The sequence below is a fragment of the Chelon labrosus genome (genome assembly GCF_963514085.1).
Source record: "Chelon labrosus genome assembly, chromosome: 14".
Lineage (NCBI taxonomy): Eukaryota > Metazoa > Chordata > Actinopteri > Mugiliformes > Mugilidae > Chelon > Chelon labrosus.
The window spans coordinates 28,173,572-28,201,535 of record NC_140347.1 but is presented as its reverse complement, the minus strand read 5'-3'; the positions used below and the strand labels follow the sequence as shown (position 1 = coordinate 28,201,535).

The 27,964-nt window shown below is 40.3% G+C and overlaps 1 protein-coding gene across 1 annotated transcript; it reads right to left on the bottom strand.

Annotated features, from left to right (window-relative positions):
• Positions 1-792: 792 nt before the first annotated feature.
• On the bottom strand, positions 793-27,964 carry fndc4a (fibronectin type III domain containing 4a). Its single transcript, XM_084559801.1, has 6 exons — positions 27,554-27,964; positions 19,139-19,254; positions 17,325-17,529; positions 7,819-7,908; positions 5,275-5,408; positions 793-1,648 (listed from the first exon to the last, which is right to left on the bottom strand). Exons 1-6 carry the CDS (start codon positions 27,627-27,629, stop codon positions 1,607-1,609), a joined length of 663 nt encoding a protein of 220 aa, XP_084415927.1. The 5' UTR covers positions 27,630-27,964; the 3' UTR covers positions 793-1,606.

Here is a 27,964-nt window from a genome sequence, read left to right as displayed (position 1 = left end):
TCAATGTTCTGCTGGGAAACTTTTGGACCTGGCATTCATGTGGATGTTACTTAGACATGTAGCACCCACCTAGACAAGAACAGGTACCCCCACCCCATAGCAATGACACTCCTTGATGGCAGCAGTCATCCCTAGCTTTGGAGGCACAAGGGAGACCTACACAATATTAGGAAGGTGGTCATAATGTTATGCCTGATCTGTGTATGCAAGCATTCTGGAGCAGGTGCACAAATACACTTAGAATATTGAAGCTGTGGACAAGTAAAAATATATGGCGCTGTTGTTGCTGAGAGTGAGATTTTAGAGAGCTGTGCTGCAGCTCAAGATTTACAATTATGTGTCACGTTCTGTGAACAGTCTGCATTTCTTACATCAAAATGAATGAATTTACAGTAACTTTTCCTACCATATCATTACCAAATTAACTTGTGGCTCTTAAAGTATCACCTGCATGAAAACACTTTTTGTGAGGAGACTTGCCAAGCAGCATATGCATAAAATGCACTTTTCTTGTTTCAGCCTTTGCCAACACTGAGTGCAGACCACGCCTCTTTGAGTCACTTGATGAGAATCTTATGTGTGAAAGTGCATTTTGTGAAGAGTTAAAGTGATTGATGGATTATATTGAGAGAAACTTGAAGTCAGCGATGGGACATTCAAAAGGTTTATTTTACACTTCAGGAAATACAATTTTCAGATAAAGGTCTAAAATGTAACACTGGTTGATAAAAGATAATGCCCCGTCCCAAAAGCAGATCAAACAGAACAATCAAAGCATTAAGAGCTTCACGGTACTGATGTTTATTTCTCCATTTTTGGCATCTAACTTAGAATGCACATCAAATGCTATTCTACACGCAAATATCCTGCATGCAACTTCATTTAGTAAACGAATGACTTTTGTACAGACGTGTTTGCTATATATGAAATATGAAAAAAATACAATGCTGTCCAGAAAATGGTATATTTTAATTTGAATAATAGGAAAAACAAAGGATTGAAGTGATTGCAGTTGTTTCAAATGGATTTTGGATATTTGGTTTCTCTCCTTATTAACAATCTACTCAGACAGTCTTATACATGTGTGACCAGGCAGCATATTAACACTATCTGCAATGGAAAAATGTTGATTGATTCAGAGCTGAGCTATCACAGGTGAACGTGTTCTCTAATTGCACATGCCAATATCAAAAATACACTGCGTATTTAAAGTCACAAAGACAGGCCTCCCAGAGATGATCGTTTGTATTGTGTGTGTTTTGTATTGCAATAACATACCTGGCAAGCACCTGGCAAAAAGACATCAGTGTTAACTGCACCATAGGTTAACATTAATTAAGTACTATCAACCCACAGGAGGAGGTTTTTGTGTCTACTGTGTTATGTATGTGTGTGTGTATAGTCTAGTTGGATAGGGTGGTGTCTGTGGTGCAGAGTTGTGTTGTCCTACAAATACTGGGTGCATGCATGTGTGTCTTTTGTCCCACTTATGATGCCCCCAAAGAAAACTCACATTTTCTCTGCTTTTTTCCCCTCACCAGTGAGAAAGGTCAAAAATGAATTGATGGTGGATAAAGGGGGGAATTTAACTTCAGCTTCCTTCTTCTTAAACTTCAATGATGTTGATTGAGGGCACAGAAGGATGAAACTGCAGAAGATAAGAAAGATACAAATCATTATTGCATTTTCCTGTCTGATAAAGAAATGTTTTAACAAAAGATTGTTACTGTGAGTTCAGCTTAGCCATGAACTCTGGCAGTGTTATTTAGCGGCTGACAAATGATCATGTGGGTTACATTACGAATGCTGCATAATATTTTAAGTATGATTGGAGCCTATCTCAGCTGTCATCAGGCGTGATAAACCTTGGACAGGACACCAGTCTATCGCAGGGCCAATTCAATTCAATTCAATTCAAGCACTTTATTTATCCCCGAGGGGCAATTTAAATAGCCACAGAGAGCAACAAAATACACATACAGACAACAAAAAAAACAAATGAGATTAAAGTACAAAAGACCATGAGTAGTGTCCACATTAACAACGACCATTCCATCTGCCCTTCGAGAGACAGAACAGAGCATCAGTTCAATGTTGAAGCAAGGAGGAGTCAGGAGCTGGACTGCTGTGGGGACAAAAGTGGCCCTCCTCCTTTGAGTCCTGCAGGGCAGACAGTCTGCAGCCTGAGGGAAGCCACTCAAACACAGGATGTAATATGTGTGAGGGGTCTTGTAGGATCATGTGAGCGGTTCTGATTGTTTGCTGTTAACAAAAAGTGGACAGAACTCTAACAGGATGTCTAATGATTATAGCACAGACGTTTGTGATGTTATGTAGCCAGTTTTGCAGGCAGAGAAAGTGAGCACACTTTGAATAAAAGAATGATAAAAGGTCATCTATATACAACTGCGGTATATTGTTGCATTATATTAGTATATAGTCATTGACTATGTCCCAGTCTTTGCCTTCATTTTTTTTTAATGGCCAATAGATGTTAATATTGCTATTTATTTATTTATATTTTTCATGTTTTCCACCAGTTGCAGACTTGTTTGAACATGCAAACACAGCTTCCCTTTTTCATTCCTTGAGCTACCCATGGCATTTTGATATCTGCACATATTTAAAAACCTGTCAACACGCTAGACTTTCATAACGTTTGTTTGTTTCTCCTTCTGACTACACATGCGATCTTTTTGTATTTCTACCCCAGCCTTGCAAACTGTACTAGTTGGTTTTTGTACAACACAGTGTCAAACCTGAATGTAAACAGGCAAGGGAGCATGTGCTGTTAAGTGCAGTTAGAGTGCAGTAGAAACCCCAGTGAGACTCTATTCCAAATGCATTTTATACATATTCAAAGAACGGTCCTCAAACCAAACTAATATCGGCATTTCATTAACGTCTTAGTTGAAAAATATTACATTTGGGAAAATAAAGCCTAAATCAGTCAGGACAACTTTGGTCAATAAAACTTTACTTGCATTAGCAGTTAATTCTTTTTTGGCGGTATGGATCTGCTCTGGGACCTCCCTGCCTTTCTATGGTCTGTGTGGAATAACCAAGTCAGAGAAAAGAAGAGAGAAGCAGCAAAGAACCCCCAGGTAGCGAGCAAAATACGCTTCAATGGCACAGAAATGACACTGGCATAAAAGAGGGAGCTGGGGTGGAGACGGTTTGCAAAGACCGCTTGCTGAGAAAACGGCAAGACTAGGCAGACAAAAGCAGCTTTAAGTAAGACACCTTGAAGGAGATTTGCCAGCGGATGCCTATGCCAAGATGTAAACTGACCTACATCAGCTGACAAAGCTGAGCTGAAAAACTGAATACGATATTTACAAACTCGGAAATATTCCCATATTCTAATTACTCGTGGAATATTATTGTGCCAAAGTGTAAAGTTAAGTACGATTTTATTTTTTTATTTTTTTATCACATCTGGCATCTTCTTCAGCCTTATTTTCTGTTACACATTTGATAAAACTGCAGGGTTTGTGTATATAATTAGGATAGCATGAAATGAAAGTGATCCATCTTAACATTTCTATCTAAACTGTTGAATATAATCAGTAAGATCTGATATCGTAATACTGTATGAAGATATAAAAAAGAAAATTTGGAGCATGTTGCAGATGCTTTCAACATTTAGTCACATGAGTTTTTTAAGCATTCAAGATCAATGGTTCAACCTCCTCCTTTTAATTTATTTTAATTAAAGCTAACTAAAACGTGGCCTTGATCTGTCTCTGTGCAGACTGGGTCGTGGGGTCAATAATAAAGACTTTTTTCTGGTTTTAATTGTATTGACTGATACAAGAGAGAGAGAGAGAGAGATGTTAAAGTGCGATTTCTGCCAGAAACTTAATATGAATATTCAACCACCTAATGAGGACTGGAAAGAGAGATAAGCCAATATCGAGGACTCCTATGACTACCCCAGAGCTAATTTAAACAAGGGAACTCAATATGTTGCTATGCCAGGTTCTATAGTCAGAGGTCAGTGCTCTGATTGGTCGTGGCCTCATTAGTAAGCCTGAACTGTGCTGATTAGTCCCCTACTGTCAGGTGTTTCTTGAGGCATCGCTCCACCGATGCCTCGGCTCTGTATTTTTTTAAAGCAGGCGCTTCTCTGCTCTATATTATTATAGAACTTGCAGCTACCGCGCTCCAACATATTTTTCTGTAACTATCATGCTGTTTGTGTGTGTTTTTTAAACAGTTGGAGACTGCAGATTAGAAATGGATCCCTGCAGATTGCTGTAATTACATCTGTGGTTACTAGCTCCTTTAGGTGCAAGGATTCACCTCTAAAGAATTAAAATTGATTACCATACCATATATTAATGTGGCAATCTTGAAAAGTTTTGTTCTTTTCTTGATGTGTTTGGCCACAGTTATGTTTACTTACAACCTCTTCACACACAGGTGAATGCCATCTTTGCCATCTCTGGCGGTTTATAATATGCTTAGTTATCAACTTAATCACCGCCATTAACTCATTTGGAGCCCTGTAGGTCATCTTTAAGATTTTCTGGTCAACAATCACGTCTGTGAAATGATAGAAGCAGACATTAAAATAACTGAGTAAGGTGAAGTTTCAAGATTAATAGAAAATTACTTATTAACATGTGTCTCTAGTGACCGCTTGAGATCTGATTATGGTCCTATGCATGGCGATATGTAAATAACACATAGTACTACATGATTTGGGGTGCAGTAGCAGATTGTGCCACGCTACTTTTTAGGTTTTTATTTCTTTATATCCCTCTTGACATTAGTTTGGCACCCCACAGAACCCCAGGTTATGACTTTAACCACAGCAGCGTCCATGTGCACAGTGCTACTGCCTTGTTTGCAGCAGTGAAATAAAAATCTAAACTAATAAAGGCGAATAAAGGCACCAATAATTACTGAGGAAATATAATAACTGAACTCCACATGACCATTTTCTGCTGATCACTTTTGGTTGCGTGCTAATACCACGTCTGAACTGCGGCATTGATAATACTATTGTGTCAAGGGATAAAGACCCACATGGTAGTTAATCTACATTCTGTACAGGGAGACTTGTGTGTGTGTATATACAGCTACCTGAAAGGACCTTTCAGGAGCACTGGAGCCAGTGTTATATACATGAATGAGATAAGTGTGCAGGTTTTCAGTCCTTAACAGGAAATTGATTCAGTTATTAAAAAATAAAATAAAAATAATAATAATAATAATAATAATAAAATCTGAACCGAATGTGTTGTCATTCAGAGATGCCATGTTCACCTTGCTCCGCAACAGTCCTCCGCTGTGGTGCTCCGGCGTGCTCCTCTCCGACGACGGCTTGGCCTTCTCCTTATTGTTGCTGGAGTCGTTGTCCTTGATGATGTCATACTGCCGGCAGAATAGGGCAATGACGGCTGCCAGGAGGTGAGAGATGAGCACACGCGCCACACACACACACACACACACCCACACACACACACACAAACAAAAGAGGACAGGAACTCAGTCATGTGGCAGAGACTGTCACTCAGTGACATGTCTCTATTGGAGCACGTTGAAATGCCATGTGGATAATGGAATGTCTGCTCCCGAGGGAGTGTGATGGCGGCGCCTTTATGTGAAACCACTAATTCTCTACGGAGTTTGTGTTGTTGCGTTTTGCAATCTGCCAGATGCAGTTCTGCCTCCAGTTCGGTTAAGCCCTGTACAGTATATTCCCAATTAACTTCCATGCTTCAGTGAGGTTATGAATATCTATGGGATCGCTGTCATTAAACATTCAGAAACGGATATACAATTCTCTTAATGAGAGCTGCGCAGCTGTGAAAAGTATTCACAATCATAGCAGAATCCATTTCATTAAATTATTATTCATCCATCCTGTAACTGCTCTCCAATATTCCTGCTTCATGCAGCACAGAGAAGTTGATAGCGGGAGTTTTCACAATTGAACTCATTTGTTAAACTACTGTTGAATTTGTGTAATTTGCCTGCTTTTAAATGGCTAACATCTCAGTTAACTGTAATCTTTTTTAACAAAACATAAAAACGCAGGAAATCATCAGCTACTTACTACACAGATATGTTAAAAGCAATGACTTAATTATTTTGTATTGCAGTTATCCTTTTTCAGACATAAGCCGTGCACTAAGCACCATGAGTACGATATAAAAGAGGTAGAGAGAATATTTTATAATTGTTTTAGTAAAATCAATTGGAGAGGATGATTTAAATCTTAATTTAAACTCGTCCACCTGTAAATGTGCAGTCCATTATGAATATGCCACATGGGGCGTTTCTGTTCTCTCACTCCCACTCTCCACAGCCTACGTGTTACTTATGTTTCTGTCATTAGTATTATTTAACATCTCTCTCTGGTCCTCGAGTGTGGGAAGACCCACTACTGGAGGCCCGTCAGATATGCCACTTCTCATTGCGCCTCAACACTTCATTCATCAGGGAGCTTCCTTACAGGAGAAGCTCATTGTGGGACGGAGAGGTCAGACGCAGAGGATGCTCAGAAAGGCGTGATGTTGGTTTGACACTGCTGTTGTGAAAAAGGCTAAAAGGGACGTGATGTCAGATAGATTTGTCAGACTCGCTCACATTTTTGGACTTCCACTTGTTCCTTACTGTAGGTCTTGTTCTGGGTGGCTTCCCACTGATTGGTGGCTTATTGATTGGTTTGTCAATGCATCGATGTAACTACGAGATAATCTACAGTGTGAAACCTCCGTTAAGTGTGCATCATTATTCTCCATCATGGAGGCTGACAGTTAATGTTAACATGGTGCAATTCGGGCGAAAAAGTGCAATTATATTTTAGCTGATTTTGCACGTTTTTAAAGGTAATCCACTACTGACAACAGCTGCTCAATAACATGGATGCTTTGCACTGCATTTGGCAGTATACTAAATTTTCAGCTGCCTCTCTTTGAAGTCACATGGGAATACATGTTACTGTGACAGCTTGAAGAACTAGGGGTGTATTTTGTGTTGTAGAGCTAATAAAAAATTCAAAGGGAACATCAGAATCGCATGAAATCATATTTTAACTCTAGATTTGGTTTCGTTGTTGTTGTTTCATAAAGTAAAATATTATATAATAAGTCTGTATTTGTCTGTATTTTCTTGGGCTGCAATCTTTGTGCAGAGAATGTGTGGCCTCCAGCCAAATAACAGCACACACTGCCTACTGGTGTAGATATCAGGTTACATCACTATCCCCATCTCTCTGCTCTCTGACTGTGTCATAGATGTATAAAGAGCTGCATGTCTGGGTGTCTGTTTGACTGATGGGGGGCTCAGCAACAGACAGAGCAGAGGGGCTACAGTTGAGAGAATGAAGAGTGCCCTTTGACTGCATTCATTCACAATCCAGCAATGCAACACATTTTTGCGAGGTTGTGCGAAGGTATTGGTTCAGTTCATTTTGCTTTAGAACACGACTACCATGAAACAATACGAAACTCTCTTTTTCACTGCTTCGTTTTTGCCGCTCCCTCTCTTCATTCACTTTCTAGCACGCTCGACCATCGCTGCCCTCACTTGCTTGTTAAGCCGGGGAGAAAGGGTCAAGTTTGAATTTTGTGCATGAATACAGGAAGCGATAAATGCACCTACCCATACTTTTACGAATTTAAGAGTCAAAAACTGTGTGTGGCAATGGAAATATATGACAATAGTCTTTCCCCAATGCCTTGCACATCCCAGTGCACTAGGAGTGTGATTTTTATATTAAAAACAACGTTGTGGGTGTTTGAGCTCTTGAATTCTTTCTATATTGACTGAAATACAATTAACCACTCACATTTACAAACTTACCTGCCCACATGAGCAACACCACCACAATGATGATCATCTCCCCTGTTTGCAGATGCCGGGATATGTCCAGGCCCTGAACTGTTGGGTCATCTAGAAGCGAACAGGTAGGGAAGCTGCAGTGAACAGACATTCATTCCTGAACCCTAAACACTCAATACAAAGTACTGAATACAATGTTCAATACAATGTCCTTGCACCTTCATTTACATGGAAAATACATTAAAATGCAAGTCATGCAAAACACTGCTGCAGAGCTGAAACAATATATTAAAACTTCTTTATAACTCAATTTATTTCTCATGATTCTTATGCCATTTAACAAAAACTGTTGTCGTCAGAAAATGTGGCTGGTATTACCACAAATCAATTTTGTAGCATTAATCCTCCTTTAAGTGGATTGACTATGGGCCTATTTCCACTCTCCAAACTATCTCTTAAGTCTAATAGTTGGAACCCATCCAGAGTGCCACTCTGCCCAATTGCCTCTTTTAGTGAATCAAGTTGTCAAGAAACTGGCCCTAAATGCCAGACTGTTAGCTCTCTTCACATGATGGCAGTTATGAAGTGGGGTCAATTGCACTGGCACTTCAGTAACCTGTGTGAGCATATGAGAGGAAAGAAGCGCAGAGAGACTGTACATCATAAAAATGACCACAAATCACAACCTTCTACTAATTTATCTTAATGACTTTTGTAATATGGTGGTCAGAGTAGTGTATATAGGGCCAAGCAGCATACGCCTTTTAATGTCCCCATAAAATGTAATTCAGTGTTTTTATATAAAAAGCTTGTACTATAATATGTCACCAATGCGCCAGTATGTGGCGCCACCTTGGCAAATATGTTGTTTTGTTGGTGTGTAAATGGTGTTTTACAGTTGGTCATTTCCTGGAATACTATTTTAAAATGTTAATGAGTCATCCTGCACTAGGGGGTGTATCTTAATTTTGCATTCAGTTAGTAGCTTTCTTGAGTTTCCATGCTTCTCTCTCCACATGCTTCTCTCCTTCACCAACAGCACTGCTGGCTCTGGCTCTCAGCTCGAGCATGTATAGATTGTACCTTCCCCTGTCATTGCAGGTCTCCGCCCAACTTTTGGACAAACCATTAACTATCACAAGTTAAGCTATTTCTAGAGTAGCCAGGGTGGTGAATATTTACCAGTTGTGGTACTTAAGTACAAACTCTTTTTGTTTCCCTGAGCATCGTTTTTTGTTTAAGCTAACGTGCAATGACACTTCTTGGTAGTAGCATGTATTGTTGCCAAGACAAAACAATGGCAGGTTCTTGTGTTGATGCGCACTTGGTGTGACTCTTTCATCATCTGAATTTCACGCAGTGAAGACTGTAGATTTTTGCCTCCCACACCTCCATCTCTTGACTGTGGTCATTCAGTGTGAAGAAATCATTTCCTTTAAGAATCCTATTTCAGACTCAACATTGCCAAGACATCAGACAGCACATTACACTTAAATGCCAGGTCAGAACTCAGGTCAGTGACATTACCTGTGCTCCTGTGAGTTGTTCTCTGGTTTATTACTCCCACATGTCCTCTGTCTGCCCGAACCCAACCCACTCAATAAAAACTATTCACCCGCTAGTTCTTCTGCACACGGTTGAACACATTTTGAGACCTAAGTTGAGACCTAGTCTAACTTTCCTTCCCTCAGGGAAATATGTACTAAAATGAAGATTTTTAAATAATATGCATCGAGAGGCAACTGGAATGATTGCTGGGATGACGCAATCTGTGTCTTGCCAACTGAACTTCATGTTAACGGTTTTCACATTGATCCGGTGATCCCACTGAACTTGGATTCGTCCAGGGGTCCTCTGGTATTTGACACTAAGGCAGCAGATTATTTAAATCCTATAAGATTTGAGCTGCAGCTTTTGTGGTTCTTACCATCTCATCCCCTAACATCCTTTCACCGGATCATGCCTTATCCTTCCTCGGACCACTCTAAGTACTTAAACCATAAATATCTTTCGTTTTTGTGCTTACGGCTGTGTATTATTGTGGCTACTGACTTTACATATGAGTCGTCATAATGTCGTACACCATTGCAGTATACTGTGCATACATTCATTCATAGCTTTCATACCACAAAGCGAGAGAGCAGAATTTCCAGATGACCTGAATAACATGTCCTGCTGCTGTTTCATACATATTTCATGTTGGCTCTATGCTCGGATACACTGCGTGATTCTCCACTACAGCAGAAAGAATTGAATTGTGGTGCCTCCAATACACCAAAGAGGTTGTGCTGAGATAATTATCCGACCTTCCTTCTGCTCACTCCTAATCCCATGATGTTGATTGTGGCTGTGAACTGTGTCAGGAAAGTGCGTAACAGCGCACCAGGGACTCTGTAGTGTCACAACAATGTGTCATCTGATTTATTCTTTCATTATGTCTCCTTCAGGCTGACTTGTTGTTTTCATTGGGTTTTATTACATCGTGAAACAGTTTTTACCACTCCACCAGAAAGTTTTGTTCATGATTTGAATGATACATCAATTATCAGACTGATGTTGCTTAATTTGGTCCTGACTTAAAAGCATTGCAGATGGAGCTAAGACTGTGTAACTCTAAAGACATTTGACAGTGTGGAGGATACCTTTGTGTCAGTGCTGATAATGGGAGAGCCAAGGTGTAGCTCCTGACTCACTAAAGACATGTCTTTGAAGTATCACGCAGTAATTGTGTCTAAGGGGAACACCTGCCTAGTTATTTTTGACTGCTCAAGGCATTCATCCTTTGAAAACATTCCTGTTTTGTTTTGTTTTTTTGGTCTGTTCAGTGGATTGGCAGCAGGTAACGGTGTCATCAGATGGGGAATGATTTTAGGATATTTTTTGCACTGGCTGTTACATCATTGTTCATGATAAGAACTGTTTTATAAGAGGCTGGAATTTGAACTCCTCTTCATTTGAGATCTTCACAGTATTCTTACTTTGCAAATGCACAGACAAAGTAATTGCTGACACAGTTTGAAATTTGTTTTTTTAATGACTTTCTTTTTACATCTTCTTGTAATTTATATGCGAGTCGTCTGAAACTGCTGAAAGCCAGCATACCTCGGTCTCGAAGGGCAGGCAACACGCATGCTAAATATATACTCACATTAAAGGCTTCCATGGAACTAATGAAATTGAAATAGACTTCAGTAGGACATATTGATCCTGGGAATATAAAAAACACAGATGCCTATTTATATTAAATCTGCCTGCAACATGTAGCCTACTGTGCTACTTGCCAGGAAATGCTTTACATGAAGTGCATGGCTTCTATGCATGAGCCGGTAAACAGTAGGGGACATATGCATTAATATGTAATCACATTATTCAATCGAGTTGCTTTAAGGAAAAATAAAAGCATTATTGATTCCTGGGTATCATATCCCTGGCTCTTGGGAATGTCTAGTATATAGCATGTCAGTTCGGTTTCAATAGGAAGCACTTGGCTGTGACAAAGCCTGTCCGAAATGGCTCTGTGAAGCTGGAGCCAGCTAGATTAAAAAAAGCTTTTAAAGGAACAATGTCCAGCAGCAGGATTCTAAAAGAAAAGAAAAAAAAAAGAAGAAGTAACATTAAATTAAAGTGTAATACGTTTTATGGAAAACACATGTTAGTATTTTAGTTGGATACATGCTTTTTGAGCACTTGCTAAGATAAAGAACTATAATTTTCAAAAATCAATGGAAATTCATTTTCAGGTTTTATCAGAAGAAGAGAATTAATGTTGTCGCTTGAAGAACAAATACAGGAGAACGGGCTAGTTCCTCGTTTCATGACCTTGCCTCCTAAGAGGTTGAGGAATTCAACCTCAAACCCTGGAAAACTAGTTGAAGGTTCTTAAAATGTGGGGGAAATGTTGCTGATGAATCCCTCTGTTAAATTAATGAAGTGAAAGGTGAGGTGATTACAACAATCACAATGTGAGTGTGACTAAACATCAGACTTGAAGTGACGGTTGCGTGAGTTTGCCGGTGAAGGCCAGAAATGCAGCGCATCAACAGTGTAGCAATTAAGGTTTATTTATGCACGATAGGCTTTCAGAAAACTCTATAGCTGGGGGAAAAAAAGCCGTCACCCTGTCATACTTGCATTTAGATTGTTGAGCGTAATGACAATGTCTGACTGTGCAACGGTAATTATTATTAGGTATTGTTTCTTATATAACATGAACAACACATGCATGCAACAAGAATCTTTTCAATTACCTGGTTAGTAAATGGATTGTGTTAGTCACCATGCAATGATTAGTTTCTTTTTCCTTTTGTTTTTTTTCTTGTTTGTTTTTGTTTTGTTTTTGTAAAGTATAGGATGAAAATTTGTACTTAAAGACCAAAAAGAACAACCTTGGGCTCTAGGGTTAAGAATGTATTTCCCTATTGCCAGATCACAGTGAGATGTGAATTTACATCTCAAAAAGACTTTCAGACATTATTTATTAGACTTTGAAAGGATTGACATTTTGATTTTACCCATGCCCAGAAATTTAAATTAGGCCCTTAGATTTAAATTTAAGAATTTCCTAAACATTATTAATTCCTTTTCACTGGCTAGTGGAAGATTTATAAGTGCAAGTGCAAAATTAGAATGAATGAGAGAAGAAATAAAGCATAACAAATTACTGGGTTAGGTTATTAGGTTATGTTGAATGGAGCTCGTGGGTAAAATACTGAACATATACTATGCATCAAGCTCTACCATTGTCAGTGCATTGTGCTGGTTTCAATTTATGCATGATTGAAATGCAGATTTAACATGCAGATGTGTTTTTATTAGCATATTTAAGATATCTCTGACATAGTGTTTCTATTGTTGCTGATGTTGTTGCAGTTCATCACTTTAATACTGCTGCTACTTTTTCTGTTATTTTACTGATTCTACCAGTATGTGGTGCAGTGTAATTAATCAGGTTACAGTGTTTGTCTTTGCAGGCATTCAGTCTTAATCAGAAACCAGGAAAATAAATAAAGAGTACAGTCTTTTGCCACAGCTACTGTCACGTGTGGAGATGTGTGCATCGTGTCTCACCCTCACCCATGGACACACAGTAGTTCACTTAAAATATACAATGACAAAAAAATGGAAAAAAAAAACATATGCTCAGTAATAGTTCACGTTCAGTCACACTGAGAAACTTGATGTGAGTGGGCTTTAAAACTGGGGCAAAAGAAGTCAGCAGTGCCGGCATTAGATTTATGGAGCGCTGACACTGATTGCTTCCACACACCAAAACAAACTCCTGCAAATGAGGCTCATTCACTGAATGGGCTGTTTTTCTGACCCAGTTGGATGACTCAGGGGGCTACAAATCCTGATTAATGTTGCAAAGTAAATCTTTTCCAATAGTCTTCTCTTGCTCAGCACTTTGTTCAGATATCAGTGATTAGTTCATTAAACTTAAAGAAAACTTAAACAACATATAGCAAAACTACATTCCTGGATATTTCATCTCAAGCAATAGAAAAGGCAACGTCAATGTATTAGCACAGGTTCTTGTGCTGAACTTGATTCTTTCTCTTTTACTTTGGCCAGTCCTGCCAGCTTAACTAATGGTACCCAACCTGAGTCAGCTAAAGAGAAACATTCATGGTTCCCTTGCATCAGAACTGCCTACTGTATATTCACGACCTCGACCAGACCATAAAATCACAAAGAAAAAAATAGTTTGACACGTCATTCCTGCTTCTAGACCAATGTCAAACGCACTGTTTTTATTATAAGTTTGTACATCTTAAAATTGTGGCTGAGCTAATGCAGAGAAGATTAGGAGTAGACATTCCTTGAAAATTCCTTGAGTTTTCCAAGCAATTTATAATAGAACGCCTTTTTCCTGAGCTTACAGCCTGAGCTGGAAGAAATTGAGAACTACTGAATCTATTCTCTACTGGTCACGGTCCTCACTTTCTCTCCACCCAATGAGCTGAATCCAGCCCATACGCCGAATCTGAGGTATTTGAGAGCCGGTACAGAGTCATACAGAGTTGCATAAATTCAGAGGAAGCATGCATGCAGCAACGAGTCTGTCAATAACGTATTGGTATCTAGGAGAAAATAAAACTTCAAGAAGCACAAAGAGCCCCCCCAGGAGGGAGGCTGTGAGAGGAGGCTTCTGGTTACTCTGCGCTAGCCTTAACTGTCCCTCATTTTCAATGTCAGGGTGCTTTAAAGCATGCAACAACCAGAGGACGCTTCAGCGCAACGGCAGGAAAAGCGTCTGTAATGGGTTGTTCCTCTCTGTGCCTCGGGAAAAGGGCCTGTGGCACATCGTGTAGAATTAAAAGCAGGGAGCTGAAAAAACGATGCAGTGACTTACTGTGACCTCATCACTTACTGAGCATTTTGATTTTTGCATTTTTGCATTTTGAGATTCTGATTCAAATGACAACAAATTTCTTCTGCTTACCAATAAATCCCAGAGCACTTTTTAGCGTTTAATTGAACTGATTTCTCTTGCACCTTCTTTTTTTATATTTTGTTCTTTGCAGGTTTTATATTTCTTTTATTTAGTGTTATTATTAAGGAAGACTTGCAAAGTAAGAATTTTACTGTAGCGTCTAAACTGCTGTTTTTAAAGTGCATATAACAATAAACATCCTTAAAGGCCACATAACAAAGCCACAGCATTGACTGCACCCAATTTGAAGCAACTCCACGGCTATTAATATATAAATATTGCACCTATATTGCATATTGTCCATCTGTTTAAAAGAATAATCTTTTAAACAGAAGGGCATGATCAAGACGGACTGAGGTGGACCCACGGTTTCAATGCAAGTGTTCACATTGGTTACCCTTGTTGGAACAACTTGTCGTTTTGTTGCTGCTGCCATGTTTCTGTTCCTCCTGGAAGCTCATCCTGTCGCCTGATGTATACCCCATGTGGGACAAACACGTGCAGAAACATTAAATCCATTTCAACTACAAAGAAACGATTGGGGAGAACATTTCTTTGTTCCTCCTCGCCTCCGTCTGCTACCCAGCTCACACTGCACCACACCCCGATGCCTTCTCCTGCAGGTGGTGAATCCATAGGGAGGTGCCTCCATGCTGTTTCTTTGGGTTGCGTCAGGCCTCATGGAGGAAAGCCTCGCCAGAATACGACCTCCCCTCCTAGGTCTTGCTCCAGGTGGGGGCCCTTGTTTCCCTATTCCGGGCAAGGTGCTGCAGCTCCTTTTGGGCCATCTTATCAAAGTCTATAAATCGCTCTTTGTACGGCCCAATTTGCCTTGGGAGACCCGACCAGGACCTTTTTCCCAGGATAACATAGCTCCCAGTATCACAGGGACACACAAACCCCTCCACCACATTAAGGTGGTGATTCTTAGGAATATCTCGAGTGTGTTGCCAGGGAGAGGGACGTCAGACTGATCCATTATTGTGATTAGTAGCACAAGATTATTGTACATGTAAACGTAGCCAATGTTCCAAGGAGCCTCATGTGATGTTAGGAAGGTTTGGCTTTCTAAAGTCCTTCACATAGTTCTTGCAAAGCTTTGAGGCGTGTTTGGACTCATTATGAATCCTTGTCCACAATGATGTAAACCAGAGGATGTGGTATATTTTGGAACAATAGGGTGCTACTTCTCCTTGGTCAGGGTGGAGTAGATTCAGTTCAGACGAGCAACAAAACCCTCCCAGACATGGTTAGTTCACTGTGGGTGTGGTATAGTTCAGTATCATTCTGTCTCCAGTTTGTCTCCATACACACACCTCCTTCTGCCACTGCCATAAAGCTCACACTTGGATTCATGAGTAAGTTGTGCTTTATTTCCTCCACTTTGAAATGCTGATATATCGTAGCCCTAAGGGTCTGGCCTTGTTCTCCCTCCTAAGCAGTGATTCAGTGACTGTTACTCGTCCGCTGAGACACTACTAGACAGCCTTCCTTTGACAGTACTTTTGCTGATTGGAGTCTTGTGGTTTTCATTTGGCAAATCTTGTATCTGTGATGAAGCTGCTTTTCTCTCCGCCCGATGTTTCGATCTTCTGATGATGTGCTCACCGGCCTCGGCCCTAGCTGATCCATGTGTCACAGTAATGCTCATCACACACTCTCCCCTTAGAAAGCGTCTCTCCTGATTTGATGCAGAGAAAGCACCTCTTTGCTAAGCAATAACAATCTGATTCAAAGATTGCTTCGACGGAAGAATACAACTCAAGAAAACCTGACCTTTTGTACAAAGTTTACGTGGCCAATACGAAAAAATTGGATAACAAGCAATTCAATCTCTGCATCTGATTTTTGATGTGGTCCTAAACTATTGAACCTCACTATACATGCTGTACAAATACAGTATATAGACACTGACAACATTATTGGTGCCTCTCCACTTAATGCAGACATAAACTGAAACTGGCAGACACTTATAATACAACTAATGAAAAGCACAGACCTAATATTTTATAACACACTCTTTTGTGACAATTACTGAAATCAAGTGCCTTTTGCAGCTCTTAATGAGACTTCTGCACCTGTCCTTTAGATCACACTTCTTGAGCAAACTGCTTCACTTATCTCTGCTTTGATGTGTGCCTTCCTCCAATTAGATTAAGGACCAGGACTCATAGCAACCCATATGTAAACGGTCCTGTGTTAAGAGTCATTATCCTGTCAGGTGACACATAACATGAGGCTGAGGGACAGCTCTTTGACAGTGGACAGTATGTTTCCCCCCAGAATGCCGTGATACGTTTCTGAATTCATTACACCCTACACAGATTAATGACACCATGTGGAAGCTTCCCTTTTTTCCTTCGTCTGTGTTTCCAGAGGATGTTCTCCCAGAAGAATCGTTAAATGTCATAGTAGATTTTATAAGGGTTGTAGCTGGTTTATTTTTTTACATTTCTCTTTTTAAAGTGGGCTCTTTCTTCCATGGAGTCAGAATTTGTTTCAGTAGTCCAGTTTAGCTATGTTCCTGTGGACCTTTAACTTGGGTCACTGGAAGATCAAGCAGCTTGGTGATTATCTAGTTGCCTTCACTTTTACCATATTTGACAATATGTTCTTCCTGATCTCTTTAGACAACTCTCTTCTTATCTTTCCCATGTCCACATTCTGTGAGGAGCACACACTGTTCCCAAACTGAGCACTACTCTCTGTTTAAATAGTCTGAAGGACTGATTTTAAGATTGACCACTCCCCAGATACTAACAGAATACAACAAGCATCACTGCATTTTATCACCACGTCTAAGGAGAATGGATAACTTTGTCAAGGCCACTTTAGTTGATCTCTGTAGAGTACACAATAATTCAGCTCTCTTCACTGTTTTTGTTGTATGCTGTTGAAAGTCAAAGGCAGATCGCTAAAATACCTTTTAATTCCAGAACCTTTCAAGACAAACAGAACAATATTTGAGGGATGTGTTAGGGTATCAGCAGTTTTGGCCTTTTCTGTGTAACATAAATGTCATATCAATATTGTATATAGGCAGATGTTAACAAACTAAGATGTACAATTGTCAAATGAACTTAACGCACCATACCTTGGTTGGAGCTGTTAGAGGGGAAACGGTCCGACTTCTTGAGGGTGCGAAAATGGACTTTCTTGCTGGCTTGGCTCTCCCCATAAAGGCCGATGGACTGAACCTGGATGATGTAGTCCGTCTCCTCCTCCAGGTCCCATAGAACACAGGAGCGGCTGGTCGTGTTGACCTCCCGAATGAATCGCTGCATGTGTCCGTCCTGCTTCTGGAAATTGGAGGAAGGACAGAGACCAAAACAATACATTGAACTACTGAGTAGGTCCAGTGATCGATACAGTGGGCAATGAGGTCATCAAGGTAACCGCAGACAAATATGAGCCCTGCAAAAACTGATCTTTAAAAAAGGCATTCACTTACTGAAGACTTCTGGAAGTCTTTACAGGACAATGATCTCTCCAAAGTTTAAAAAGATTAAAACAACTGGCCCATGGGATTCATGCCAGTGTCTACATTATTAAATTAACAGTTGGCACTTTATTTTCACCATATGGAGTCTTGACTAGCAAATGAAAGCTGTGAAGTCAAATTTTTAATTAATTTAAAGAAACAAACTTGGTAAGACTTTGTTTGTGACTTTTCACAGCAATACTGGAGCAATCGTTACTGGAGCCCATATCCTAGAGTGGCTATTTGCCAGATCAGATGTGTTTTTACTAGGGGTGGGACTAATTAATTAGAGGCTTTGTAATTAATAATTAATTTTAATCGCATAACAATATTGGCCCCAAAAAGAAACATTTTTTTAATTTTAAATTAATTTTAGTGGACGACTGAATCAAATAATAGACTCAGACATGAATATTGTGAACTCAAGCTCTTTTATGTCTGCATTTAATTGTTTGGACTGCCGACACATCTTGTCGTACTCGGATCGGGACTGCTAGCGCTAACAGCTCCGGCGGTTTCTGTGCTCACTGCAACATGTTTTGCATTTAGATGGCACTGTTGGGCTGAAGTATACACAAGTTTGCACAATTTTCACAAAACTTTTTATCAAGGTTTCCATCAGGTAGTTTTTTTTAAATTAAATTTGCCTTCCATCAGTCCCAGCAATGTGCTTTCATCTGATTCCTCCATTTTGGCAGCCGTTAGCCGAGCTCTGATGTGTGCATCAGTGTAATCGGTGTTCCAGGAAATCGTGCACTGACAAAAGTTACACATCGTTTGGAATACAAACTGCGATTAAATGCTTTAATTTGCATTAAAGACATCAGATAAAAGCATATTACTTATTTTCGACTAGAGTAATTACTACCCTGCCGTATACTATTAGGTTTACCAAAGGTGTTCAAATGCAGCTGCATAACATGACTAAGAACCCCAAAGACAACTGGTGCTGCATTCTGCCCATCAGTCATACCGAATTAAAAGCAAAACTGGATGGCTGAATCAGGAGTTGTATAAAGCATAAATATGATTACAGCTGCATACTGCTTTCTATCATTCAGTATTAGAATTCATTGGTTGTCATAATTTAAGCCTTTGATAAATTTTCATCCTAAATAAAAAGCCGTTTGGCAGCCTCACATTCTGCATTCATGCTGCGCTCTTGTTTTCTCTTGACAAACTGCCAATGCCAAGTTTTCCTCCAACCTCAGGCTTGAAGTCAATTCCAGATGCACTTCCTCATTTTACCTACTGGCTTGTTGGCTTGCCAAAACCTTTTCAACAGGAACATGATGGAGGCTTGGTTCCAAACCACTAATGTATATAGCAAAAGAAAAAAAAAATACTTGATGCAATTTTTTTATTACAGGGTGATTCACTGACCTTTCCATGGCCATCCTGATTTACATAAAACTTTTCGGATTTACCTGCTGCGAGATGGAGAAGCCAATTATTATGTCCCCCTCTGGAACCTCCCAGGACACGGTTGCTGAGTCGGCTCGCAGGTGCATGACAGACACATTCACAGGAGCTGGTGGCCGGTCTGTGGGAAAGTAGATGGCAAGAGAGAGGTATGTTAATCCATCTGATTTTCCAGATATTAGATTAGATCCGTGCCATCTGTTTCCACACTGCACCTGGCATTGGTAATCTGAACTCTACCCAGGTGTTTGTTGTTTCAAAAGAAATTAATAAAAAAAAAAGAAAAAAAGTTTCTGTTAAATTCACTTTCAATTGTGAGAAATACAGCTGCCGTGTGGTGCAACAAGCTTTTTGTGTCATCATGTGATCAAGCAGTAGACTAGACTTTTGCAGCACGGGTTTTTTCACATTTTACAGCATGTGTTTTTTGGATTGTGATTCATATCATTTTCAGATACCAGCCTCACTGTTTCATCTCTTCAGACCAATAAACCTTTATGATTATAACACAAATGCAGTAGTGCGACTATAATTACATCCCTGCACCATAGCAACTGGATTATTTAAAAATCAGTGCGGGTTTCCCAGAGGTACATGGTACGTACTGTGTAAGGTCAGTCGGACAACAATTTTGCCGACTGTCTCAGCGAACAACAAATCATTAGTGCTCCATGGAGTCACAGCAGCATTCATAGTGTCTACATTTGAAGGGAGGACACTGATACTGACATATCGTTGTCTCCTCTGAAATAACTCTTAGTACTGCACATTATTTCAAATTTAATAGACACTTTAATAAACTCATTCAGTTAGTGGCTTGGTTAATCTAAAGTGATGTGACGTTCAGAAACAATGGCTCTTCGGTATGCATAAATGGAAATGAGTCATATTTGGTGAGGGCTCTTATTTTTATTTCTAAATTTTACTGCACTGTGGTTGCCCACAGGTTGAGATTTTATCTCTGTTGTCGGGTGGTGACGTGTGACCAATGTGCATGCAGAGATCATGAGCTTTAAAGAGGGACTGGGTAACCCAGGGTATTTTCTGCAGCCACCAGATTACCCATGTCCCTCACATGCAGGCTTTCGGTAGATGGCTAGAGCAGATAGCAGCATGATCCAAACTTGAAAACACAGTAGCATTTAGATGCTTTTTTAGCAATAAAACCGCAGTCAAGTCGCAGAAATCTTAGAAAGATGCTGAGCAATAAGATCCAGCTACCTTCCAGAAGCTGTGATTCCTGTCATCATTATATAACCTGTGTGCTTGCCTTTGCATCACATCTTCACACATGATCAATGTATCCTTTTTACACTTTCATACTAACCTCCAAACAATCTTTTGTGTCACCCTGACCAACATGGCCTTCGATATCTGTTTCACATTCACCCTACTGAGACAGGGTTACATTTCGTCACCCTGTCACTTTGCAGCCTATCTGTCATGATTTGGTCAGCGGTAGACCCGCTGATTGCAAAGTGGGAACAAAAACCTGGGGAGGAAGGCAAGAGAAAGGGAGGGTGACACCTCTAACAGAAGGCGATACAGTCTCCAAGCAATCTGTGTTACTGTAGGAAAGATAGGATCGGCTGGACGGCTGTTCGGGGCTTTTGTCATTACTGTGGATCTAATGGATTCTGTGTGCTGTGTCAGAAAATAGCTGATGCTAGCTGATGTCTTGCAGTGTCAGACCTGTGAAGCATTGACAAAGAGATGACTGGCAGAAAGCAATGCATATTCACACATGCTTTGCGTAATGAGTTTTAGGCTACCACAGCAAGATCTTAAGTCGCAGCTTTCTGCAGCAGTTCAACGTGAACTGAGACTTAATTAACAGTTGAACAATCAGTTTGTATTTCAAATACTTATATAAACCCATGCAGCACAGATTTAATAATCCATACCACAGCTGTCTTGAGCTGACAGCCAAATGCATGAGCTCCACGAGGACAATATTTCATCCAAAAAGTGCTCTTTTAAAAAGAAAGATGAAAGAAACTGACGGCCGATTCAAATGATTTGCAGCTTCCCCGCTCAGTCCCACTCACATCCCTGTCCTTTTATCTCCATAGGTCTCCCATTTTTATCTCTCTCTCTTTCTCTTTCTCTCGCTCCCTCTTTCGCTTCTTCTGCTTCTGCCTGTTCTATCTCGCAGACAATCGATGATGGCCTCTGTGTTCGGTGTGAAAAGGTGACATTGAGGCAGATCTCAAGACCCCGGGTCAGACGAGGCTATCCGTCTCCATGTCCCAGGGTCAATTGCGATGCATGGCGCTTAGGTCCCCTGGCTCATGACACACTCAGAGATTGGTTTGTGGAAAGGAGTGAAAGAGCTGAAGAAGAGGGCATACTAATTCTTAGCCTGTGACAGAAAGCGTGAGAGGGAAATTAATGTTCCAACTGTCAGAAGAAAAGTGGGCTTGGGGATACGTAACATCAGGAGGTTAAGGGGTAGCGTGTGTTTCATTTGCCCGTTTAATGAGAAGCTCCTTTATGGAATCAGGTGATAAGAATGAGGAACAGCAGGTTAAGAGGGAGGGCAAGTCGTATAGCATTAAATGTCCTTAGAAAGCATGAGTCATATTGTACATATCTTCACAATGATGATTGTCCGCTGTCCTTGTGGCATTGGAAGCATTCAAACGACTACTTACTTTATGTCGTGAATACTGGAGAATCATGTTATTAAGCCAATTCATGAATCGCTTATCATGCTGGAACTGGCTGACTGACAAAAATCCTGCTTATCTAAAAGATGCACAGAAGCCTTAATTCTTGTAGTGGCATCATTGCCAATACATATTTTGCCAACATAACAAGGATTTAAGAATCTGATTCTCTCAGATGCGTACACCAAACAACATCAAGCCTTCAGCTGCCTTTTCTACAGAGAGCCCTCCTCAGAACCAGGTGTAACATTTATCTAAGGCTGGACACGTTCATTCCTCTTGGAGCTCATTGTCCTTTAGGTAATGGGGGTTACAGATAGCCACGCGTGGGCAAAGAGAGCAGCCAGTATCCATGATGCATTGTCTGCAGTTCATTTACTGGTGATGGAGCAAGTGACAGTTCAGTTGAACCGGGTCATGAATCACCGCTAATGTATAAGTGCCCTTTTCCTATATGACGCTGTTTCCATTAGAAGGCGGTTGAGAGTGGGACAAGTGTGTTTGGAAGTGTCTCGGTAAGGTGGCTTTATAAAATACATGAGATGGCTCCGTCTGAAAACTGCTGCACTCACATTTACTATGTTTTATTTAAAAAAGAAAATAGTGGAGTTTCTGAAATTGCATCACTGCTGGTTCATTAGCAGGATCTGAAGTCTTATAGTCCAGTCCTCTTCCTAATTTTCTCCTCCAGCTTGTTTGATAGCCCCCACTGAAGTAATAATTGACAGTGTAGGCATTTCACTATATGTTATCTGCCATGTGCCTTGAATCAACTCCATTCTTCTGAATGTGTTATGTGACATCTGAAATTAAACAGCAACAGATCAGAACAGATGGGGGATGAGTGTCAGAGCAGACAAATGGTTAAGACCCTTTTGGCAAGTGGGAGCACAGACGGGATGAATCACAGTGTGTAGCCAAAGACTAGCTTATTAGCTACACCCCATATGACCACGATGAACATACTGAGAAATGGTAAAAGTGCTGTTGGATCTTTGAAAACCTGACAAACCACGTGGACAGGAGCCCAGGTAGATTTTATCAGTACCAAACAGGGACTCTTATTTTTTGACCTCCATATTTGCTTGCAAAGCACCATTGCCTGTTTGTTTATTGGCTGCTTATACATTTACTCCACAAGCACGGTTGGAGACGTTTTTATGGTCGATACTAAAAGCTTTGATTCATCACTGTAAGACGACGCTTGCAGCAGTTGATCACAGACTACATGACACGATGATTAAACACAATGTAAAGATGAGATGTGAGTATTAAAATGGATACTACATCACCTCTCAAACTCACCTGGATCGCAATTTGACAAGTGACAAGCCATCTCCATTTTTATTATTTGCAGCAGCCAGTTCTGTGCACATTGCATTTGCTTTTTGCAACTATTGCGGATTCCTGCATAACTGACAAGCGCACAAATCAAAACTGCTGGGGTGCTTCACTGATTGAAAGCCATTAACTCATGTCACTATGTTACTGTATACTGTATCTATATGCCAAACATAAATCAACATTCTATGCACTCATTTAAAATGAATGATCTCTTTCTGTTTAAGGGCACAGTTATCTTCTCTGGGATTGACACACTTCATATGCATTGGTGCATTTTACATCTGTTTTGCTTTTTTTCACAGCCAACATGTCCACAGTTACAGTACAGCTGCATATTCTAGCCATTCATGTCACACCTGTGTTAGACTGCGAAACAGCTCAAGATTAACTCTATAACACTATACACTGTGCACTGTGACAGTTTAAAGGCTTATGTGCTCATTTGCAGTTTGAAATGTGATGAAGAGACGCTGGCTGTATTACTACGTAAATGGTCTAGTTAAAGACAATTTAAAAAATATACATCTGACACAAACGCATGCTATAATCATTATTCAGAGGGCCTTAACGATCCCGGAGATTGATTAGTAACAACACAATAAAACTTTCAAACGTGAATAATTCATACAGATTTGGACGCATTTAACTGTGGCGTGCTGAGGAGATGGTCTCCACGTCCTTGTATTATTAATCATATTTCAATTACCTCTTAGCCTGTGACAGTTTGAAGCACTGCTTTGAATGTAATCCATTTCTAATGCATATACTGTCTAAGTCCCTTGTGAAATAATATATTCACCGACATCCTATATATAAGGGCAGTAACTCATAAGGCGCCTCGAATTCTGGTGTGTTGCCCGGTCATTCTTCAGACAGCTTCATCTGCATGTATTTAAGACTCGGTCGTGTGCAGTCTAAATGTTCTCTCCTCAGCAGGAGCTTGTCGCACAAATCTCCTGGTATTGTGGGTCTTAAGCAATGTCACGGCTGCAACACTGTCTGGCCCCGTATTACCTTTAAATGCCATTTTCTTGTCTCCTATCTGTATCTAACCCTGTCTTTCTTACACATATGACGCCATGTGTGAGCTTAAAGGAATAGTTAGGGTTTTTGTTTTTTGAAGTGGGGTTGTACAAGGTACTTATCCATATTTGATATATTACCTGCAGTAGATGGTGGCTGGCACACCCTCACTTTAAACAAGCAGACGGGGTAACGGTACAGAAGCCAAGCAATGAAATGCTGTAGCAGCAAAACGTGCTTTAGACACCTAAAACAAGTCCCACCTATATGAATTTTTTTTATATCAGTTTAAGTGAATGCTATATTTAGAGTACGATCATCAGTTTAGCTTGCAGTTAGACAGCCTTTTTCCGACAGGGCACTGAATCTGTTATATTTCTCTCTTCAAAATCAACATTCATTCATTTATTCATTCGTTATCTGTCACCGCTTATCTTCTAGAGGGCTGTGGGGTGGCCGGGATCTATCCCAGCTGTCATTGGGCGAGAGGCAGAGTACACCCTGGACAGGTCGTCGGAACAGTGAGCCATCTTAAAAGCCAACAGACTCCATAAAAACAGTGCTTTTACCTTGCAGAATGTGGATGTTGCTTGTCTACCACTTAATTAAATTGTGTTATTGTATAACGTGTGTGTGTTAAAACATAATTTACAGTTGGAATAAAAGTGTTACAGCATAGAAGTACCACACCAGTAGAACAGCAACTTCCATGTTCTGTAAGCTAAAATAATTGTTTTTGTCAGTGGAGTCTGGTGGCTTTGAAGAAAGCAATTTATTGTTTTGACTTAACAGTGGGAAACAGCTGTTGACGGCAAAGTAAAGCTGTAAAAAATATTCCAAACACAGAGTACACTTAAACTGATGTAGATTGTTAGGCAGTCCTTGTTTTAGGTGGCTAAAATACTTTTGTTGCTTATTCCAACCTCAGAAGTTAAATTCTTGGCTTTGTTGACAGAACTCCTGTCTGCTTTCTAAAACTGGGGGTGTGCCGACTACCATCTACTGTGGGTAATTCACTGAACTATGTATAAGTACTATATACAACCCTACTTGGAAGAGGTCAAACCATCCCTTTATAGTGATGCCTTTTCTTTGACTTGATCGCTGGTATAGTAACAACAGTAAGAAGTAGCATTGTAGCTGGATGTGCATGGTTGAAAGGGCTTGTCCAGCCAGGCATGACTAAGTCTTGTGCTTTTTTCTTCACATTTCAGAGTCTCTTTACTGTCAGGGCACTTACTGTCCTTTCCTAGGTAAACTCTGTCTTATTTCTCACAGACTGAGGGGCTGTAGCTGAAGCAGCCGTGAAACCAAATGGGACCAGGTGCCAGTCTAAGGTTAATGTAATCTCTGACCTAAAACTTGAGGCTTCTCAGCTGCAATCTAACATCCCCAAACTGTACAGGCTAGCATGCAGTGACGTGCAGGAGCAGCTTTTTGAACAAGCTCGTCATAATCAGAGTGTATAGCTTTAATTTTATCACCTACAGTGGGTGTTATGACTCCAGCTGACGTCCAAACACCGACAAGAGGGGATTCACAGTATGACACTTGTGTAAAATCTGAAATCTCTCTTTTTTCCACCCCACACACAGGATGTTTGTGTGTGTTCTGAAAAAGTTTCCCATGCGACAGCAGCTAAAATTATAACCAAATGAGCAAATATTGGCAATCACTCTAACGGATTCAGCTCTAATACTCAACATCTATTTGTCAAGAATGTGTCACCGGGGTTTTATGAACAGCAGATTGCCAATTTGGGGAATGATATGAGCCTGGCCATCCAATACATCCAGTAAATTTTGATTCACACTTGTTTCATGACTAAAGCTCAAGTATTCATCTTCTAGCTTGCTTGTGGTGTAGAATATGTTTGAATGTAGCTATAGGAAGTAACATTTGGGTATTTTGTCTCAACTAAGATATAGAAATGATAAAAATCAAATGGCTTGTGTTCCACAATTGAACTTGGTTTAGTGTGGAAAGTACTCTAATTTTGCTCAGAGACATAAAGATACTGGGGTTTTATGGTTAATCATCTAGACTGAGTGGAAAAGCATGCTTAATGGATGAGTGAACAGCTTTGCATTTGCTTCGATTGAAACGATGGAAAAACTGGTTTATTATAATCTAATGTTCACAGTTGTAAAATCATTTTAGTGGTGAGTAATTTCTGCAAATTCTACCAACAGCTCTTCCTAAAATGCTTTTCCTTTTTCACAGTGTATCTGCAGTCTTAACGGACAACCTCGCCGCGAACCAAAGAGTCGCACAGTTAATTCAGACCTCCATCTGAATGACATGGCACTGCAAATGCCATAGCATGCATGGAGCTGGCAGAAATGAATTCAGCTTTTATTTTCATTTACTTTGAAGCTCGTTGCAACATCCAATTTTACATTTATGTCTATGAGCGTCATTATTATTCTTTTAGTAGCAGATTTTCCTGCTTTTGACAACCACCTACCCAAGAGATCTGAGATGCCTCTTGCATCTCACGCGGTGCAGAACATTTCGGAAAAAAAATAAATAAAAAGAGAAGAAGAAGGTCTGAATGTGTGTCTGAGGCAGACAGTGTGCACACCCACGGAAACAGTGAAGTGCCAATCTGATTCTCTGAAGGCGCTATCACATGTAGGACTCGGTTCCCTTGAGAGGCGAAAGGAGGAAGTGATAGAGGTAGACAGATAAAGAGACAGAGATACTGTAGAAGCATGCACGCAAAGGCAGCATATTTATGTGACAGAAATAGTAATGGAGTCGTGCATAGTAGGTCGGAAGCTTGCAATGGAAAGAATGCAAAAATAATAATAATAATAGTAAATGAGACAATGTAAAGTCTAGGCACCAATGATTTGTCTCTATGATGGCAGTGTTGGTTCTGTAACTAGTGTTTCTGCGGCACATAGACGCAGAGACATAAAAGGACATGTAGGTCAAATTTCTGGCCCCAATTTGGTTTCCAGTTCGGTAGAACAGCAGGTAATATGTGCTAAACCTGTTAATTATTATTTTTTAAGTGAAACTTCCTTGGTGTCAGGTTTGTTTTTAATTACTATATGGTTATAAATTCAAAGGTAAGGAATGAGGAATATATTCCTTCATTTTAAAGAAAACAGTGAATCAGTGTTGAGCACATAAGGCCCATGTTTTACATAATTATTCTGTTAACCTGTTCTCTGTCTAGTTAAACAGGAGTTACTACATGTTATAACCAAAGCACAACAAGTCTTCCTTGATGTCTATGAGTAATGGAATTAAGCACATCGCCAGGTGCGTAAAAAGCCAAACGGTTTGTGGTACTTTGCGTAATGGCGCATTTTACAAGGCTGCAAAATGCACAATAATTGCTTTGACTCCTCTGCTGGAGAGGCTCATACTTACTTGCTCCTACCAAGAACATGTCGCTGCCAAAAAGCAACAGGACCACGGAGTTGAGCAGCACGAGCAGTCGAGCCATGCCTTGGAGGATATGTGGTCGGTCTTCTTCGATTAAAAGCAAACAGACGTAAATGTCCTATTCTTGAAGTAAATCACAGCAGTTCATTTTCAATAACGGGCTGTAATCCCTCTTATTGATCAATGACTGAATGAATGAACGGCTGAATCGCGCTCGGGCTGATCAACAATTAGATAACCAGTGAAAGTACGCAACAAACGACGCCTTCACAAACATGTTGTCGAGCGCAGGCGAGGTTCTTCATTCATGGTTTAATTCCACAAGTCCTCCGTCCCCGTCCTCCTGCGAGCTGAGGCGATCTGATTAAACCTGGCGGCTGAAGCTGTAGCTCATCC

Excerpts from the sequence above, each read along its gene's own strand:
- fndc4a (XM_084559801.1), bottom strand. The coding sequence starts at position 27,629 with ATGGCTCGACTGCTCGTGCTGCTCAACTCCGTGGTCCTGTTGCTTTTT. Across the intron at positions 19,255-27,553 it reads CATGTTCTTGGTAGGAGCAA|ACCGGCCACCAGCTCCTGTG; the intron begins GTAAGTATGAGC and ends ACTTTCCCACAG. Across the intron at positions 1,649-5,274 it reads GAGGACTGTTGCGGAGCAAG|TTTCATCCTTCTGTGCCCTC; the intron begins GTGAACATGGCA and ends TATCTTCTGCAG.